The 21,046-nt window shown below is 37.8% G+C and overlaps 1 protein-coding gene across 15 annotated transcripts in view; it reads left to right on the top strand.

Moving 5' to 3' along the window:
* Nucleotides 1–21,046, top strand: part of ATP8B4 (ATPase phospholipid transporting 8B4 (putative)) — a 255,880-nt gene that overhangs the window by 145,715 nt on the left and 89,119 nt on the right. For all 15 annotated transcript variants that reach the window (XM_042988887.1, XM_015537428.2, XM_042988899.1 and 12 more), the window contains 3 exons: nucleotides 5,404–5,562; nucleotides 12,352–12,440; nucleotides 15,037–15,233. In XM_042988887.1, coding sequence (XP_042844821.1) covers nucleotides 5,404–5,562; nucleotides 12,352–12,440; nucleotides 15,037–15,233 — 445 coding nt within the window. The remainder of the gene's footprint in view (nucleotides 1–5,403; nucleotides 5,563–12,351; nucleotides 12,441–15,036; nucleotides 15,234–21,046) is intronic.

The following is a 21,046-nucleotide window of genomic DNA, read 5'->3' on the forward strand; positions in this document are numbered from 1 at the left end:
AGTGCCCTGCCTAGCTGTGGCATGGTCTAATAGATGACACAGACATGTGAGGCACGCCCTTTCCCATGCTCTCTGTCTGTGCTAAGTATATCTTTTAGCTTGTGACTTCTGGGCAAATCTGGGTATGGTGTTATTTTTGCTTCTAGTTACTGTGTGGTTTTTCTTCTGAGACTTTGCCAAAATACTTTCTCTAGCACCAAACTACAGTTTTTTTGTTTTTGAATCGTAAGTGCACATCTTCCAAGTATTTGGAGACCTGAGTTTCCCACTCATATTCCTAGAGAAGTCCTCATGGGGGACACCAAGACTCAAAACTGAGATGGCTAGGGCCTTAGGATATCCCTCATAAGTCTTCCTGCCTCCTCACTTTTGCACCTAAACCCGAGGACAGTGTCTTGCTAGTAACCTTGGGCATGGCATGAAACTTTCATTCATTCTTTCATTCATTCACTCAGTCATCTGTCCATTTACTCAGTAAAAAATACATTTAACACAATGACCAGGGGCTTGCTAAGCCTGCAGATACAGTGGTTAATAAATCAGACCTAGGCCTTGCTTTCACAGAGCTGATAGCCGGCAGGGAAGACAGACATTTGAACAAGTGCTCATTCCCAAAGAATGAGCCAAATTTAGTTTGGCAAAGGTCCTACAGTTCTCAGGCCTTAAGCACGTTGTTGACACATAAACACACTCACTATATACCAGGCATTGTGCTAAGTAACTGTACACATTATCTTATTAAATCCTTATAGCCTTGAGAGGAAGAGATTATTACTGCCTCTAATTTATGGGCAAGGAATTTGAGATTCAGAAAAATTGAATAATTTTCCCAATGGCACATGGTTACTAAATGGAGGAGCCAGAATATGAGCCCAAGACTGCTGGCAAAGCCTATTTTATGGAAGGCCACAAGAGGCTGTGAACTACAAGCAGAAAGTCAGCATTGGAGAAGTAGGGGAATTAGCATGACAACCTAGCTCCTGATCAGGATAAGAAATAAATTTTAAGAATACTCTAAATTGAAAGGCACAAAATTAATTACCAGAGATCAAGTATACCTAGGACTCAGATGACATCATCATATTTTTAAAAAGCAGCAATGTTCTCAGTGATCTTGAATGTCAGGATCCCTGACAAGAGTTTATAGAAGAGTTGGCTAAATATAGAGACCAGTACATGCAAGACAGTGTTTTGGGTTTTGGTAGGTAAATCTATTTATTTAAAAATTTTTTATATAAATGTTTTTATACATTTCTAACATCAGAAAATAATTGATAAATAGTCTGTTGAATTTTGTAAGGAAAAATAAATAAGTTGATCTAATATTGTAACAAGTCTAAAAATAGAGCAGGCCTTGATTTTTCATGTTAAAGTTTTACGGGAATTGAAAAGCTTTTTATAAATAAGTAGCTGGAGATAGTTTTCAGTTATACATTTGTAGACTGGACATTTTTATGCCTTGGGGAAAGTGCTGGATATAAATTGTGCAAATGTGTTTAAGAATCTGTTGCATATTGTTACTGACTGGACTGAGATCTGTTTTTTTGCAGTTTATGACAAGTTTACATATTTTGTATGACTGTTAATACTGAGTTCCGAACCAGGGAAAGGTTGACTCTTTATTTCAGGAATCTTGGTGTATTTTATGGTCCTTTATAAAGAATAGCATGTGTGTAATTAAAATACACAAAAACAAACACCTCTTTTTTGTTAAAAAAAGAGGCTTGGTCAACATCTTATGACTTTTTACTTACCAGATAGTTTCCCATTCACCTGGACAGAGGCACAGCCCAACAGCATAGCTGATATGATTGTAGGAGACATATATTCCATCTAAAGGCAAGAAGAACAGCTTCCCTTTTTACTGCTGGTATTGATATGGCTATTATGGTAGTGATGATGGGTGGCTGAGGCTTGAAGAATGAAGAGGCTTTAGAAAATAGGAAGGTGACACTCTTCTTTCTAAGAAAAAAAAATTTATCACATCATCAGGGCAACAATTAATGGTCAGTCTCCTAAACTCTGAGAAACTCTTGGCTGGAGAAACTCTTTAACAGCAATGATGATGTCTTACTCAGTAGATAATTTGTCTTATTAAAGAGTTGCAGTGCAGATAATCAAGAAATAATGCCAATAATATACATCACGAAAGCCAACTTCTCTGGAGAATCATGGAATATTGGGTATTGACTTCCATTTTCATGATAAACTATAGATTTCCATTTGGAGGTAAATGCTTTAGGTAAAAAAAGTTATTAGCTTGGTTTTTAACCAACAACTCAGATGACTAAATTTAGAGTCCTGAGGAAGGGTGAGAATAAAATCTTGTGGATTTTGTCTAGGATGGACCTAGAATATTTCTGTGTGACTGTGAACTGGGTGAATTGCTATCTGCTTTCATATCTGTTCTCCTCAGAGGGGAAAACATAAAACTAGCTAGTCTGATTATATTTCTATCTCCTCATTGACATGATCTTTGTCCCAGTTGTTTCATTGCGCATTAAAGATGACTTTGTGCTCTAAACATGTTTATAGTGAATAACCATCTGAGAAAAAAATACTATTTTTCCTAAATTGTTTTCTCATTCATTGTCTAACTGACTGTTTACTGCCTCCAACTCTTTTCCAGTACTATTAGCAAAAGGAAGAAGGGTCCTAAAGTTTTTCCTTAGTCTTTATTATGCTTTATGGCTAGGGTACCTATTTGTTTGCTTCTGATGTGCTTTAAGGTTCCCCCTTTCCCCGCCTAGAGTTCTCAGATATGTTTGTATCTTGTTAGAGTTAGGTCAACCTAAGCCCATGATGGTGGCTAGCCTCCTAGGTCTTCCACTCCTCTTTTATCATTATCACCATGGAAATAAATCCACTTCTTTCATTCATCTTAAATCTACTCTAGCACCCATCTCAATTCCCACCTTCTCTTTGGAAACCATAGGAAATTTTTTTCCATCTCTACAACAAATACGCACTAAGATCTTATTATGTAGGCAGTATGGTAGGCTATGGGGATACGACGTGAATACAGTGCTCTCTTGAGAGGAAACTATTTACCCTTTTTTGGAAAAGGGAAGAAAAAGTTTGGAAGCTTTTGTTTTATGCTAACAAGGCTAAGAAAGGGGAAGCTGAGTACTTCTGAAGACAAAAAAGAAAAAAAAGAAAATGTACTTTGGCTTTGTTCCCACCACTTTGTTTTGACCAGGCTCTGTATTTAGTACTTAAATCAGTAGGACCACACTCTTTGAGAAAGGCTGAATTGGGGGTTGGCCTCCAAGAACCAAGGCAGAACCCCTCGGCCTTACTGCCTGTTCCTGTCTAGAACCACACCCTTGGTGTCAGGCCAGAAGTTGGAAGAGCCTTGGGGCCAGGGAGGAGTGAGCCAACATGTTCAAGGCTGTATTTGTCTCCATGTCAGTCTTTGCTTGCGACAATAAAAATGATCAAATGAGCCTGTTTTTTATATTTCTATTGGCAGGGACTGTGTATCATGTTGTTTTTGCCCAAAACACATTTTTATTTATTTATGTTTTTTTGGTGGCCAACTTTGAAGACTTGAGAAATTGAGTCTTGGGTCAAGAAACTGGAATAAGCTTTAAGGGTTGCTATCAACCCAATATTTTATGCAAGTTTTGCTGGCGATACTCAATTCAAAGTTCTATAAAATTTAGGAATGAAAATTATTGGTCAAGAGGAAAAGACTTTGAATTCTTAGAATTTAGAAAAAGTCCCCTCTTCCACAACATAATTGTCCAAACAACTTGGGCCAGTTGAAATCAACTTTAATTTACTTTTTAATATCAGTGATAGGCCATAATGGGAGCAACCAGAATTTAGCCACTTCCCTTTGTATAAAAAATGACTTTGTGCAGGTTATTTAACCTCACCCAAATCATCCTGCCAGTACTCTCGATAAGTGGTGGATGTCCAGGAAGCCGCTAGTGAATGCCCAAGTGGGGGCTATTCAGGCAGCACCTTTGTTATAACTGGGGAAAGGAAAAAGGAGTTTGGAAAAAGCAGTCCTTAGGCCCCGAGGCCCTCTCTCCTTTCTGTTTTTTGTTTATTTTTTTGTTTTTCATGCAAGATCCAATGTTAGTAATCTGGTTGGCCAGGAGTCATCAGGCCATGTGAAAACTGGCTGCTGTCACCTCTAAGAGTTTTAAAAGCAAAAGTTATCATCATAGGAAGGAAGGGTGTCTGTGTAAGAAGCCTCTAGGTTCAGGTGCTGGGTGAGTGGTGTGACAGAGAACTACAGAGGCTCTGTAGGCTGGGCTGGTCTCCTTTCTCTCCAGTCAGTGCGGAAGACTTCCTTTTGTATTTTCCAAATGCCACTTTGTATGTTCCCTTTGGCTTTGATTAAACACGTGTATTTTTATTGTTCTTGAGAGGTGCTAATCTCACTGCCGACTTGGGTTTGAGCCCTGTTTGGATCTCCCCACCACCTCTCTTTTTAATTCCTTTCCCTTTTTGCCCTCTCTCCCTCTGTCTTTCAAGTCTTGGTACTCATTACTTATTGAAGTTTAACCCCAGCAGTTTGCAGTGCAAATGCATTTAATCTAATAGTTGTATTTTGTGAAAAGGTCCATACAAGATTATTTCTGGTTTCTTTTTCTGTCAAAAGAACCCCCACCCTGAAAGTGTATTTTCTTACTGAAATAATGGAACGAATTGATTTATTGATTTGGAATGGGCATACCCTTGGTTTGGAATAGGACTGGAAGTAAAAAAAAAAAAAAAAAACTGGAAACATATTCTGGTCAGGTTGGGACAAGTTATATGGTGGCTTTGAGAGGCCCCAGAACTCTGCATCTAATCAAGATAAGAAGCCTACAACAGCTGAAAAGAATCACATGCATTCTCAGGCACATGTGGCAAACAAGGTCCAGGTTTCTTGGTGGGGGGATATAGTAGGACCCCCGAAATTCTGAGCCTAGAAAGGCCTGATTGACTTTGGTTGTGAAACTGGAAGTATGCCATCTTAACCTCTGTAAAAGTTCACAGTAAGTAAAAAGAGTGTAAGAAAGACCTTTAGGACAGTCCCTGCTTTATCTTTTCAGAAATCATTGTTACAAACTAGAAGTACAGGTAAATGATTTTTATTTAAGGAAAAAAAAAAACCAACCCATGGATCTCAAGGTTTCTATTGTTATTTGAACAATGCGGAAAGCTGTGTTAAAAACACTTAATAGATTTCCATCTTTGTATTCATCGCCCCGCCTCCTCACCTCGCCTCCCGCCCCCGTCAAGCTTGTTTTTTCTAGTACAATCTTGTGTACATAACATTGCACTGTCTAAAAAAAGGAAAAATATCCTGTGTATTAGAAGCAGGGTGGTAACACAGTACTGTGGATTTCCAAAGAGAGTTTGAGGTGAGTCATAAACAAGTTTTGTTTTTGTTTTTTTTTACAGGGACTGTTGTCTGTGAGGCGCCTAACAACAAATTAGATAAATTCACAGGGGTTCTCTCTTGGAAGGGCAGCAAGCACTCCCTCAACAATGAGAAGATAATCCTGAGGGGCTGCATCCTGAGAAACACCAGCTGGTGTTTCGGAATGGTTATATTTGCAGGTACAGATGACTGCCCAGAGTTGGCTATGGGGGAGTCCTTCCTGAGATATGCATGGGCAGTCTGCATCTCTCCAGGTTGGATGAGCATGGTGCATCTGTTCCACACAAGGTGCTGCTCTGGGTTGACGGCAGAGGACAGCATCACTGCTCTGGAAATAGTCTGGGTGGCCCCCCTGTGTGAGCAGCCACTGACATCATGATCTTATTCTTAAGGGGTGCTTGGGCCCTCATTGCTTGGCGGGTGCTAGATCCCCAATGTTTAATTTTTCTTTCTTTATCTTCACCTCAGTCATGCCCATCCTTGTGTGTATTAATCAACTTTAAAGTGGGGGAAGTAGATGAAACAAAGCCCCCCACCCCTCTCCGCTGTTAATTTTGTAGTTTGCAAAGGTCAGGTAATCCTTTTGGAAAAGGTTTCTTGGAGATACTGCAATCATTTCTGTTTATACTCTGTAGCTTCTTCTATTATTTGTCAGCAGGCAGTGGGTCCTGGAAAGACTACATGATGGAGGCAGTGAGGGAGGGGAAGTGCCTCTTACTCTTCCTGCTGACCGCTTTCTGCATCTCTACTTTATCTCTACAGGCCCAAGGTGGCATTCTCCTGCTAAGGGAGCTTACAGTAGCTCCACTACATAAAGCCACTCAAATTGTACTCATGGCATCAGTTGCCAGCCCTGGATTTTTAAAAATCCTGTTTATTATGACACCGAAATAAGACGTGTTTTTGGGTCTGTTGACTATGTGCAATCAAAACTGGAATGTTTTTCTTAACTGACTTTCCTCAACAACAACAAATGTTTATTAAAGACTCAAAAGTGTTCCAAACCTGGAAAAGGCCTCCCAATTCCTCCTAAATACTTTCAGCTGTGGATTTTAGTAAGGCTTTTGCTGCTTGGGGTATTGCCATTGTACGGACTTGAGAAATCCCTAGAAATATGGCAGTATATGTTCTTTTATCTGGGGATGAATCTGCTTTCATAATTCTCTCATCAGATGCTTTCATTCATTAGTCAGGGGAATAAACCTGTGACCACATATTTTCTTATTTGCATCTCTCTTGCATTGAAAAAAGAGGCTTATATATCAACCTTCCTTTATCTTCCCACACAATGAAGGGGAGACTTCTTGAAGGTCCTTTCATGGGAAGGACCCTTCTGGTCTGCTTCCTGTCATCATAGAAATTGAGGAGCTTTATCCTAGGAATGGGCTATAGCCCAACATTTTGTTTGCATTCTTGTGAACTTGTTTGGAATGACTGAGCTATGGTTCAGCTACAGCATGTTATGCTAGGACAGCTGCTGTGAGCCACTCAGAAGCCAAGTTTTCCTCCATAAGGTTTGCTCTATGGGAAAATGTGCATACCTAGGAGAAAGAGGGGTAGTAAGTTGAACAGGTCTCCCTCCAAGCAGGTATAATAAAGAGCTCACAGAATTTGGACTGGACAGAGCTAGGTTCAGATTTGTTTACCAGCTGTAGGATGTTAAGCCTTGGTTACTTAAACTTCCTAAACTTTAGTTCCTTCAGCTGTAACATGGGGATAATGAATACATTAGAGTCACTCTAAAGGCTCAGCGAGACAATGCATGTGGAAGAGGATGCTTGATAAATGTTAGTTTTCTTCCTCCCCTGCTTCTTCCTTCTAGCTTCAATTCCAAATGCACTGCCTGCTCCATAGACTGAGAATTGGGAGTGGGTACTGTCCTTTGGATCTTGGCAGGCAGAAGCAGGGAATATCCTCTTCTTTTGTGATATGGACTGGATATTCACTGGACCTTCATGAGGCAGATATTTGTAAAGCAGAGAATGCCTGCATTGACTTGAGTCTGGGTGCAAATGTTAAGAGGAAGCTTAACTAGAACAGTGACAGGCTGGGAATGGTTGGTTTCATCAATGTCAGATTTGAACAGATGAGTCTTTCATAACCCTGAATCTTAAGATATCTAATTTGGGGAATGAGTTCCAGCTGAACATTAGATCTTATGAAAGTTATCCAAAGTGAATTATTAACTATTCTTTCTTTATTACCCTGGTTGCACCTATCACTAGGGATTGTGTAAGGAATATAGTTGATGCAGACATGGTTTGCTTTACAAATCTATAATTTACGGGGGTTTAATATGCATTAACAGCTAGGTCATGCCTTTCTGTTAATAGTTTTTCTTTCACTCAAGAGAGGAGGAAGTCTTGTTTCTGAGTTGTAGGAGTCTTAGTCATTTAAGGAATCCATAGGAGTTAGCACCATTTGGTGCATAGTAGATTTTTGCATTGGATGTCTTCCATTTGCTCCTCCAGATCTACTCTCACTTTTCCCACTCTTCTTTCTGCCTTGGGAGGCTGACTTGTATGGTTTCCCCAAATAGGTTTCCTTGAATTTTGGCTTCTAGTTAAGGAAGGATCTCAGGAAAAGATCAAAGGGAGAAAGAACACTGAGGTCAAGGTATTTATTTCCCCAAACTTCCTCCCTGTGTGCTCACTTCAGCCTGACTGGGACCCTCAGCATAAAGTTTGTCTTTCTTAAGGCTGCAAACTCTATATTGTCCTTTAGGGTCCAGTTACCACTCCCTCCCCTCACTCACCCTTCCCCCTGGCTTAGAGGAACCTCTTGATTGTTACTAAGTCTTTGGTTACTGCATTAACCTTTTGCTTACTCTATACCCCCTCCCACACTTTTGTAAAGAGTCCCTTTATAAAAAAATTTTTCTCCAATTATCCTTGTTCAGTGCGTCATCTGTTTCCTGTTTGGAATCTGAATGAGTCAGTCTTAAATACAACATTGATTGAATGAGTCAGTGAATTAACGAATTAATGGAGTATTTCATATAGTTTTAAAAATAGTGGTTAAGATCAAGAGCTTCTAAGTTAGATATATCTGGTTTTGAACTCTGGTTCTGATCCTAGTTACTTAAATACTTCATTATTAGTGAAATAAGGATAATAATACCTCATTCATTGGATTGTTTTGTTTTGTTTTGGTTATTTATTTATTTAACTTCTTTCTTTCTTTCTTTCTTTCTTTCTTTCTTTCTTTCTTTCTTTCTTTCATGAGTGAATGGCAGAGGGGCAGAGAGGGAAAGAGAGAGAGAGAGAGAGAGAGAGAGAGAGAGAGAGAGAGAGAATATTCCAAGGCTCAGTCTTACGAACCTGAGATCAAGGCCTGAGCTGAAATCAAGAGCCAGATGCTTAACCTACTGAGTCACGTAGTGCCCCATTGGATTGTTTTAAGCATTAGCTGAGATAATAGATGAAAAGCACATATACATATTGCCTAAAACATAGCAGGTACTTAATAAATTAATTTATTAAATAGTTATTCATTGAGTGCCTACTATGTGGCAGGCACTGTACTTTTTCATTTATGATTGAGAATGTAAGGGACACCTGGGTGGCTCAGCAGTTAAGTGTCTGACTCTTGATTTTGGCTCAGGACATAATCTCACAGTTCATGAGGTTGAGCCCCTCATCAGGCTCTGCGCTGACAGTGCCCAATGCCTGCTTGCGTTTCTCTCTCCCTCTCTGCCCCTCCCCTGCTCGTATGTGTGTGTGCATGTATGTGCTCTCTCAAAATAAATAAATAAACATTTTAAAAAAGAATGTGAACAAAAACAAATGCAGTCCATTCATTTGTGGTTTTGACTCTGGTAGAAGAAAGAGACCTTAATCTCAGATAATTGTAGTGATGAATATATAATCTCAAACTGAGATAAGTGCTCTGAAAGAAAAGAACATGGACTTATAACAGTATATAATGGAGGAATATGAAGAAGAAAGAGCAAGCTAGCTAAAAGTCACATTGTGGACAAAGGCCCTGTGGTGTAGGACTAAGGATGGTGAGGTAAAACTAACAAACAAACAAACAAACAAAAAAGAAAAAACAAAATTTAAGAAGGCCAGTGTGGAGTATGGAGAACATGGAGGATAAAGATAGACATGTGACTGGAGATATGGATAGGAGCTGGACCAGACAGGACATTCTAGATCTGTATCTAGAATTTTGGTCTTTATCCTAAGAGGATTGGGAAGCCATTGCAAGTTTTTCAAAGAGATGGCGTGTGTGTGTGTGTGTGTGTGTGTGTGTGTATGTGTGTGTGTGTGTTAAATTTGAAAAGCTGATTATTGCCTACAGTATTTGTAAAGTTGGTAAATAGCAAGTCCTTATAAGAGTGTATGATTGGGGCTGGGGAGGAAAAAAATATTCGAATTGGGGGAAGAGTGGATGCAAGGTGACACAGTTACTAGGCTTTTACTATAGTCCATTTGAGAGATGATGGTACTCTGGGCTAGAGTGGAAGTCATGGGCATAGACTAGACTCTTAGGCTTCCCTCAGCTTTCACAACTGGATGGATAGCAGTGCCATTCACTGATATAAGGAACTCTGAGGGATATCACAAGCTGGGCTGGACCAGGGCTGCCCGAAGGGCCTTAGAAGAATCTAGCGAAGATGCCATATAGACAAATATATGGGTTTACAGCTCAGAGGAGCAGTGTGAGCTGGAAATTTACATTTGGTCTACAAATGATCATTGGAGCTGTGGTCTTAGATGAGATGGCTCAGGGAAAGTAGATTGAGAAAGAAGATGGGCTCTGTCTGAGTCTTAAAGAATCCCAAGGTTTGGTTGCTGTATAGAAAAGAGTGAGCATCACGGAAGACAAAGGAGTGAACAAAGAGGTAGGAGGAAAAACAGGACAGTACTGTGACACAGAGGTTAAGAGAAGAGTGTTTCAAAAGGTTGGAGTAGTCAACAATGTCAAGGGCTGCTGACAGGTACAGAAAAGGCACGGAGGATATTGAAAACACTAGATCTGAAACTAGGTTGAGTAATTAGTAGGAGATGAGGAAACAGGGGCTGTTGAGTATAGAAAATTCTTTCAAGATCTGTGACTGTGAGGGAAGAAGAGATGTGTAAATCAGCATCTGTAGATATATTTCAATAAGTGCTTAAAAACCCATTAAGTATAGTCTCTGCTATTCTGTGTGTGTGTGTGTCCAAGAAATGTAAATTTTTAGCACAACACTGGCTCTGTCAGCATTTCAGCTTTTACTAATCACAAATTTTATTTGCTCATTGTGATCTTTACTGTACAAGAAATACTTCCCACTCTCAGTGTCCATATGATTTTAATAGACTATTCTGAGAAAGTGTGGGTGGTCTCCTTTACACAACAGTAGTTGGGAATAGGACACTGGGGTACGATTTCAAATTCAAAACTGAATTTTATGGGACCCCAATCTTTGCTGCTATTTGTCTTTTAAGTAAAAGAAAGTCTTCTAAGGATGTGCCCATTCTTCCCTGACTTCTAGGATGGCATAAAATTTTATGTGTTCCTCTGTTCGTTCTTTCAGTTCCACTTTTCTGCTATATTAAATGGCTACGTGGATTGATGATAATAATGAGAAGAACACGTGAAGAGGAACACTAGCGAAATCAGTATAATTAAAGCTTCTTTACTTCCATTTAGCATCTTCTTTTTATGCAAGGAATGCCCTTAGTAATATATTCTAATATGTTCCTTTGTTAATCATCTAGTTATCTACTTCTAAAGCAGTTAGTAAGATTCTTAGAATTACTTGAGAAGGCACTTAGTAAATATATCATGAGATAGTGTATTTACCTGAAATAAATCTAACATAAGATTTAAGACTATTCTTGCCCTTACAGAAAGTATGTATCATATGCACAGTGTGCAATATATAATAATAGTTTAACTTGATGATGTATTATTTGGAGTTATTCTCGTTTCTCCAAAAGGCACCACAAATCTTTTTGGGAAACAGATCCTGAATTTGATTTCACTCTCTTTTTTTTAAGTCTATTTGTTTATTTTGAGAGAGAGTGGGGGAAAAGCGAGGGAGGGGCAGAGAGAGAGAGGGAGACAGAGAATCACAAGCAGGCTCCATGCTCTTAGCATGCTCTTAGCATGGAGCCTGAAGTGGGGCTTGAACTCAGGAACTGTGAGATCATGACCTGAGCTGAAATCAAGAGTCAGATGCTCAACTGACTGAGTCATCAGGTGCCCCTATAATTTCATTTCTTATTTTAACTTTCCATTTTTGATCTCAGTGTTCTGAATTGTGTTTATTACTATATTCTTTTTAACATTCCAAATTATTCCTTACTTGGATTGACTTTGTTATCTTTCATTGCTTCAACTACATGCACATCCATACACAGCTTTTTGAAAAATAGCATTTCTCAAACTTTTAAGCCACAAGTTCTGTCTGAATTTATCCTATTTGAGGGAGACCAGTTATCTTGCAGTCTCCAGGGTTGTTGTTAAGCAACCAGTTGAGAATTATACAAAACTTAATTGGCCCCTGTTCTTTTTTCTTTCCAAACTAAATTTTGTATTTATTCATATTAATTAAATTTGCAAATAAAAATTTAACCTTATATTGACTAAAATTATGGGCTAGGTGTGTAAGAGACCTAAAGATGATTCAGACCTAGATCCTGATATAAGACAAGGAGATGCATAGCTTGATTGCAAGGTGGGAAGCAAAACTTACTCTCTCCATCCACATAACCATCACTTCCCCGTTCATACCTCTTAGGAGACTCACTCATTAACCTAAAGATCAGGCAGAAAAGTTGATGGTAGTCAGTAGTGTTCTACCATCAGCCATCAAGATCAGAGTTTTCAATGTTTTTTGGTCCCTGTCCTTAATAAAAGTTAAATTATTTTGAAAAAAATACTGTTCTCCTTTCAGGAACATTTGACATGATAAATAATAATAATAATAATAAATCATCAAATCATTTTAAAGTTTTTATTTAATTTTGTTTTTGCAGGTCCCGACACTAAATTAATGCAGAACAGTGGTAAGACAAAGTTTAAGAGGACAAGCATTGATAGACTGATGAATACTCTAGTACTATGGGTAAGGTACTAAAACAAAATTAGGCAAATCACTATCATTGGTATCTTAATATATTTCTTACATTTTGCTGGGAATTCTTTCATAAATATTTATTTTTTTTGTGGAATTTTATTTGGATATTTTGCATTTGGGGCCCAGTTACATTGCCTTCTACTTTCTAGATTATGATGTCTCAACCATCAGTAGAGTTTCTCATGAGAAGTAGATCAGTGCTTATGGAGGCCTTCATGGTCTTGCAAGTTCTCCATATTCCAAGTACCTGCATTTGTTTTTAAAAAATAAAACATAATTTTTAAGTTACTTGGGTCTTTTTGTTGTCTTACCTTTGCTCATGTCCTCTCCACATAGCTTATGGATGGAGCTGGCTTCATGGGTGTACGATCTTTGTAGTTCTACAGGTTCCCCACTCAGAAGGGCCTCAATACTTGGATGATTGATCTGCTGTTGCCACGTGGAAATTACCAAAAATCCAAAGGTTATCAATAACCTTTGAACAAGGGGGTCCTGCCTTTTCATTTTGCACTGAACTCCCCAATTTGTGTAGCTGGTTCTGCTTATGAATCTTCTAAGGCACAGGTCATAGTTCTCCTCCTCCATGAAAGCTTCTAAACCTCCTTAGTCCAGGATTATCTCTTTCCTCTGAATTTTTTTCTCTTCTGTGCCTTTGAAATGATTTTCTTTTCCATCCATTTACCAAAAACAGTCTAGTATTCTTTGTGTTTTACCCTTTTGTCAGTAGATCTTGTGTGCTACCTGATGCTAGGTACCTGATTGTTCTCTGACTTTTTGTGTAATATTGTTTTGCATCATTGTATTGGAATTAAGTTGAAGGACATTGACTTTAAATATGAGGACAGTGGCTTTGAACTACGCCCCCCTCCATAGACTCACAAACAATTATAAAGAATTTGAGTTCAATAAATATTTGCATAACTGATATGTGATAGTGGGACTCTGACTAAGGAAAGAAGGAAGTGAATTCTTTTGGGCACAAAATATTGACCTTGCTTTGTGCTTTACTTTTGGTATCATCCTCAGACTTGGGCTTTCTTCCTATTAAACTCATCCTCTTGGGGCAGAGTCTCAGGGGCCAAGGGAACATGTTTAGCTTGTGCCCCCTCCTAGAATTCTCTATTTAAATGGCCTTGAGCCCACTTCTAGGGCTTGCGTGGGGATTGTATATGTATCTACCACACATACACAAATATGTATTTACAGAGTAAAATTACTGATTGTGAAGGAGAGACTGTTCCAACTTTTCATATTAGAACATTGAATGCCCCATTAGATTATTAGAAGCTGATTCCATCCTAAGTTAGAACATTTAATGCCAAATAGTACCAATTTTAATGCCCTTAAAGTAATTTACTTCAATTAATTGGTAGTATTATTGAAAGAAAAGAGGATACCATGATACAGGTATCAGGTAGGGTTTCAGGAATTCACAACTCTACTTTTCTCTAATACATGGCTTTCTAATGCACTTTAAATTGGGTTTTCCCCATACTCTTTCTACATAAATGTCTTATATGTCTATCTTGTTCATGAATAAAGAAGAAAGCAGTCCTAGAATGCCTGAATATTCCTTTTTTAGAGGAAGAAGGAAATAGCAGGTTAAATACATTCCTGTTCCCTAGCTTCACACTCCCCCTCCCATCAGTGGCTGATCTCTGCTCCTAACACAGAATGAACTTGGTAGAGCAAAGTTCTCAAAGCCCCATATTCAGCTCAGATCTTACGTATTCATTTATTCATTGATTTGGTGTCTTTCCTTTCCAAGGCTGGCATTTGGGCTCATAAGGAACTGACCTTGCTCTCTTTCTGAAAGTTGCTATACCTCCAAAATGTCTGCTCTACCTAATACTGATACTAATCACAATGTAAGAGTTGGCTAACAGTTTTCAGGTTGATTCTCACTTTTTTTTTAATCTCCAAAGGAAAACATATATGGCATGCAGTATTTTAATTAATCTTTCTTTTCCTTGTTAGCCTTAAGTAAGGATTGTGCAGCTAGATCTGTAGCCAAGAGACTTGACTGACTTCAGGTTGTTCTTTAGCACTGACGTTTTCTTCCTTTTGCTTTTATGCCTTAGACGACTGTATAACTTATCATTCAAACAGGACACTTTTGCAAGTGAAAGGAGGGAACGCAATTAATATTCTGCCTGGATGACAGATACAAACTGGGGCTGACCAGGGCAAATCAGGACATACTGCCTTCCTAAGCCATCTAAATATATGCCCTTGTCACAAATCAAGGTTGTGAAGTTACTGGCTTTTGACCATGGACAAGTTATATAATCTTTCAGTGCTTCTGTTTTACTTTGTTCTGGTTTTGACCAGCAAAGTGTGACTAAAGATTGTCCCTATATCAGAAAATCACTGGAAGAATTAAGTGAGAAAATGCATGTAAAATATTTAGTCAAGTAAAACATAAAAATATTAAACTTGTACGATTATTGATAAGTATGAAGAGCTTCGCATGACTTGCTTTTCAAATGACAATTTCTTGGAGTTAGGAGTGTAACTGGATTGTGTTGATGTGACTAGTTTTGTGTTCAAATTAACCTTAACCAGACTTCCATTCTCATTTCAGATTTTTGGGTTTCTGGCATGCATGGGAGTTATTCTTGCAATAGGAAATTCAATCTGGGAGAATCAAGTTGGGGACCAATTCAGAACTTTCCTCTTTAGGAATGAAGGAGAGAAGAACTCTGTGTTCTCGGGATTCTTAACATTCTGGTCATATATTATTATTCTCAATACAGTTGTGCCCATTTCATTATATGTGAGGTAAGATGAGAATTTATACTTTAGAAAAGCCACTTTGTCAAAAGACTTTGTTCTGCATCATCATGTTGTGCCTAATCATTTTTGTTTGTTTTAAAATTACCACAGTGAGGTAGATGTCTTGCTCTAACTGCTTATGATCTGCTACAGCTGTTACAAATGAGGCAACTAAGCTGTTTAATCTGCTTCACTTTTGTATTTTCAAATTATAATAAATGCATTTCATTTTCTTCTTGATTTGATCTGGTTTCTTAGGAATGTTTTTCTTTGGAATAAATGGACTACAATATAATCTCATGCAACCTGATCAGTTAGAATTGAGTTGATATTGGGTAAGAAGTGGAAGACTATTTGATGAGATCTGTTGAGATGCTGCTTCCCTGCTACTAGTCTGGCTCCAGATACCTGGATTCAGATTCTGTTCCACCACTCACTAGATCCATAACCTTGGGCAAGTTATTTCACCTTCCAGTGCCTTGGTTTCCTCATTTTAAAAGTAAAGAAGACAATATTCTACTTAATAGGATTGTATAAAGAGTAAACAAACTGTAAAGCTCTTAAAAGAATGTCTGACACATTGTAAAAGCTTAATGAATGTTAATTTTTCCTATTATTAGTAACTATAATATAAAGAAGTTGAAATATAGTGGGTGGTACTTGTCCATTGTTAAATAAGAAGTCTGACTCCTAGCTCTCACTGCAACAGGACCTATCATTTCTAGATTTGGACCCACAAATTAGAACTAAAATGATCTCTCTCTCCCCATACACACACACACACACACACACACACCTCTATATGTATGTATATATGTACATTTTTGCGTGTGTGTATGTGTGTGTATTTGATAAGGCTTAGGAGTTGGCCCTAGAGTGTATAACTGAGATTTTTAAAAAATGTTTATTCATTTATTTTGAGAGTTAGAGAGGGGCATGTGCAGAGAGAGAGAATCCCAAGCAGACTTTGTGCTTTCAGTGCAGAGCCCGATGCAGGGCTCAAACTCAAGAATCATGAGATCATGACCTGAGCCGAAATCAAGAGTTAGACACTTAACTGACTGAGCCACCCAGGCGCCCCAATCCTAATCCTACCAAGACTGAGACAGATAATCCTAAAGACACTAGAGCCAAGATGAGACTTGGTTGTTTGACATTCCTCATCACCAGTATTTTAACAATACAAGAAATTACCAGCTCTAAATCCCCACTAATTTTTACAAGCTTCTTTTTCTCTCTTTCCAAAATCCTAACTATGATGAAGCAAGGGAAGTTCAATGCACAAAATCCACCCTTGTTTTGGATAGCAGTCAGGAAACTGAAATGTCAACTTGTGGGAAATTGACTTGAAGTAGTGGCATGTGGCCACAACACCACAAATTGCTCTGGGCCTTCTGGAGCTGTGGTCAGAGCAGGCTCTATTTAAACTGTATCCTACTGGCTCATCTTTGATTCTGAGGACCTCTTATGCTTGTATCCAATTATAAAGTCTGTAGTAAATCCTGCTTTTTGCCAGAAGAGCTATGGTCAGCTTTTATAGCTTTCCTTTTATGTCCTAAATGAACAATAAATGCTCATAGTGGCTTACCATCTGCACATGTGCAGTTTCATATGTCCTCATGAAGGAAGTATATTCTGTGTATGCTCTTTCTTTGAAGTGTGTTGGCATTTTTCATTTAATAATTTGAAATATTGGTGTTTTAGAGGTCAAGGCTAAATTCCCAGGTTAGCATTGCTTTTCTTTCTAATGTGTCCCCTGCAGTGGTGGAAAGGAAACCCAGTTGGAATAGTCCAAACCCAGGTTATCGTCTTGGCATGTGTGACCTTGAAGAAAGCGCTTGGCTTCTCTGTGCCTTAGTTTGCCAATGAACTGCTCAGGAAAATGGTGGGACTAAAATAATTGGTTTCTTACTTCCTTTCTGCTCCAAATAATACTACCTTACCCTAGATAACATTGTGTATTTTATATAAAGTGTCTCCATATACTTTATTTTATTTATGTCTCCCAACAACCTTATGAAGTAGTTATTGCCCAACTTCTTTTATAAATGAGATGATTTGCTTGGATCATGGGGCCAGTTAAAGACAGAACCAAGATCCAAACCCAAGTCTTGTGACACTTGGTACACTGGTTTTCTTCTCTCCCTAAGCTGTGTCTGGTTTATTACTCAGCAAAGACCCCAAGAGAAAGAAAAAAGAGCCTAGAGTTCTGTACCTGTTGGTAAGGCATAATAATTATGAAGGTAAATGTGAGCTTTCCTCTCATCATACAAGAGCAGTGATTCTGATCTCAATGTGGAGGGGGAAAGCATTCGAAAGAATGTCAGGTTGCTCAATCCTAAAGACTGAGATCTACAAAAACAGCGTATTTCTGTTTGGAGAGAAGGCCTTCTACAAAAGCTTCCCTTAGGCTTTTGAATGGGTATGAAGAATAATGCCATAGGTCACTTGAGGATAAAAGTGCTGAATTTACTTTGATCGGTTAACAATTCCACGTGAGCAAAGGATGTTGATGTTGGTAGGATACTTCTATGCTGTCAGTTTGTTTATCTGTAGTGTTAAAACATACCCAGCTACGGTTTTTTAAATACATCATCCTAAGAAATGCAGCCACATACTCCCAAGGAATTAAATTTTGGAAGTTTTTCCCAAAGCAATAGGAATTCATTTCTATGTTGCCTGTTTTGCCACAGAATGGGTGGAATCTTAAGCCCTGCTCTTTGAGCATTCAGGCAGAAAACACTAAGCGCTTGATTATGCTAATTATGAACATTTGTCTCCTTTTTCCTGCTATTATAAGACAAAGAGCTGAATGTTCCACTATGACTGTCCTGAATCCTCTTTCCCAAACAAAAAAGACACCCTTCCTCTCTACAGACTATTTTAAGATCCAAGAATTCAAATTAATTTACAATACTTCCATTGGTTTGTATTATAATACAGAAGGATCACATGTTGTTTCATTCATTTTGCTTTGAATTTTCAGGAAGCTATCTTACTTTTAGAAAGATCAAAGCTTCAAATTGTTTGTACAGTTACTTGTATAATGCCATTTTTAGAGTCAGGTCTACATTGGCTTTACCAATGTCTGAAGTCTAGTCTTGGCTCTGTGGTTAGTTATTTGTGTGACCTTGGGTTAGTCACTTGACTTCTAGGTCTTAATGCCCTTACTAGTGAAATTAGGGAATAGAAGGTCAGGATTCATTCATTCATCTGCTTATGACAGATAAAGCACTGTTCCTGGTCCACTGTAAGTGCTAATGCTTTTTGAGTGAATGGAATAAAGAAAACAAAGGTAAAGTAGAAAAGCTAGCAGAGAATTTACAGGGAAGTATGTGTGTGCGGTGGTGGATATGTATGGGTCAGCTATAACAGTAAGTTACATAAACTTACTTATTTATTTTTCTTTTGTATGGTTCTACAGAATCGTAGAGTAATTTTTAGTTTAAGTGAAAAAAAGTGTTGCCATTTAAATAGTTAGGAAATGAACTAGCACCATACCACTTTCAGAGAGGGAAATGTTAGAAGCATAGAATTTAATGCCTAGAAAGGATTTTTCTATCATCTTTTGTCTTCAGGGAGACAAATGTTAAGAGTTACTGTAATCAGTCACTGTTAATTTTCTCACTTGACAGATGAGAACACCAAGGCTCAATTCCCATTAAGTTCAGAAATAAGCCATGGGTCACTGCTATTGTCATTACTCTGTGATACTGGTCTGGATGTCCTTGCTAATGTTCTAAGACATGCAGCTGAAATATCAAGGAACAAAGGAAGACATGAACCTGAAACTGAAATAACCCTATTAGAAGGGACGAGCATAGACAATGTGATTATAAACCTAGAAAATCCAAAAGAATAACTCTGCAAAGATCTTAGTAAGATAATTCAGCTCAATGTCTGATTTTGTGGCATAAGCAAAGTTTGTTAACATTAGATAAGGCTTTTAACATTAAAAAAAACCTTTCCATTAGGCTAACAATAATTTAAACAATTATGTCATCAATGAACAGATAGATGTAATGTCCAGTAGCAAATCTATCCAGCTGTAATGTGGACCTATGTGAAAAACAAAGCAAATGAAAACTAAAACTCCTTATCAATAGAGGTACTTTTCAAAATTCAATTACTGGAAAGACTTACCCTTCTCTTTGAAGTTGCACTTGTATATTAAAATGAGTTACTTCCAAGTAATTAAAAGTTTAACATAGACTTAATACAAATCTTAAAGAAGTTTTATGAGAAGGTGGGGGTGTGGATGCTAAAATGTGTTGAACATATCAGCAAGAATAAATGAGTGGTTCCAGCCAAGAACTTTTTAAAAAGAGAAGTATTCTCTTACACCCTCTCAGGTATCGCCAATGTTTATAAAGCTGTAATTATGAAAATAAGAGATGTATTAAGTGACATATTAAGGAATAAAATTGAAATCCCTAAAGTAGATTCTAGTGAGAAAATTAATTTATATGTGACATGGAAGCATCCCAATGCAATAAGGGAAAAGGACTTGTTTTTTTTAAATAAATGGTGATAAAAAAGCTTTATGTTTGTAAAAATTGAAATTAGCACATCATATGTACATCATCTTTATAAAAATTCCAATTGTGATAAAGAATTAGATGTGGAAAATTTGGCAAAGAACCACTAGAAAAATATAGATGTCTGTATATATAATCTTGGCATAGGGAGAGCATATCCAACAAAACTCCCAAAACAGAAACTGTGAACTACTGATAAATTTGATGAGTTAAAAAGACAACTTCTTTGTGTCAAAAATAGTGGAAACAAAATACAAATGATAAGTTGGTAACATTTGTATGATGTATATATGTCATGCATAGTAAATGCTAATTTTCAGTAATCTTATTGTAGAAACTTACATTGCTAACCTTTTTGGAAATTGATTTAACCTTACATATGACAGAGATTTTAAAAGACATACCTTTGGCCATAGAAATAACATTTGTAGAGTTGGAAAGTCATAAATTGCCACTAGATCATGAGACAATGCTCTTTTGCTGGTAAATGGGCAAACTAATATAGTAACAATGATAATATTGAGATTTACTCAGTATCTATTATGGTTTGCTTAGTGCTTTACAGAGATACTGCCACCTTTTTTGGCAAATTGAAGCCACATCAAACGATATATTAGAAAGTCCTCAACAATACATTTCTTTAGATCAGATATCTGACAAATATCTTTTTTAAAAAATTTTTTAATGTTTATTTTTGAGAGAGAGGAAGAGAAAGAGGAAGGGAATGAGTGGGGGAGGAGCAGAGAACGAGGGAGACACAGAATCTGAAGCAGGCTCCAGGCTCTGAGCTGTCAGTACAGAGCCCGATGTGGGGCCCAAACCCATGAACTGTGAGATCATGACCTGAGCCAAAGTCAGATGCTTAACCAACTGAGCCACCCAGATGGCTGGACAAACATCTTTAATAATAGTTTGTACGAAGATATAAAAGAAATGCTAACTTAACAGGCTATACAAGAAATCTCCACTAGGCCTGTTTAATATAAATGGTGAACCATGGAATATTCCCCAAGACTTTATGCAAAGTCTATATTTTCGTGGTGCTGCAAGAAAATGACATAGGAAATTTTATGAACAGACTCTGCTGAGAGTCTTCTGAAGGTCACTAGGACCTGGAGACAGAGCATCCACATTTTTTTTTTTTCTAAATTCTGAAGACTTTGACAGACTTATTTTTTTATTTTTAAAATTTTTTAAGTTTGTTTATTTAATTAGAGAGCCAGAGAGAGTGAGCTGCGGAGGGGCAGAGAGAGAGGGAGAGAGAGAATCCCATGCAGGCTC

This window comes from Panthera tigris, chromosome B3 (assembly GCF_018350195.1).
Source record: "Panthera tigris isolate Pti1 chromosome B3, P.tigris_Pti1_mat1.1, whole genome shotgun sequence".
NCBI classification, from domain to species: Eukaryota; Metazoa; Chordata; class Mammalia; order Carnivora; family Felidae; genus Panthera; species Panthera tigris.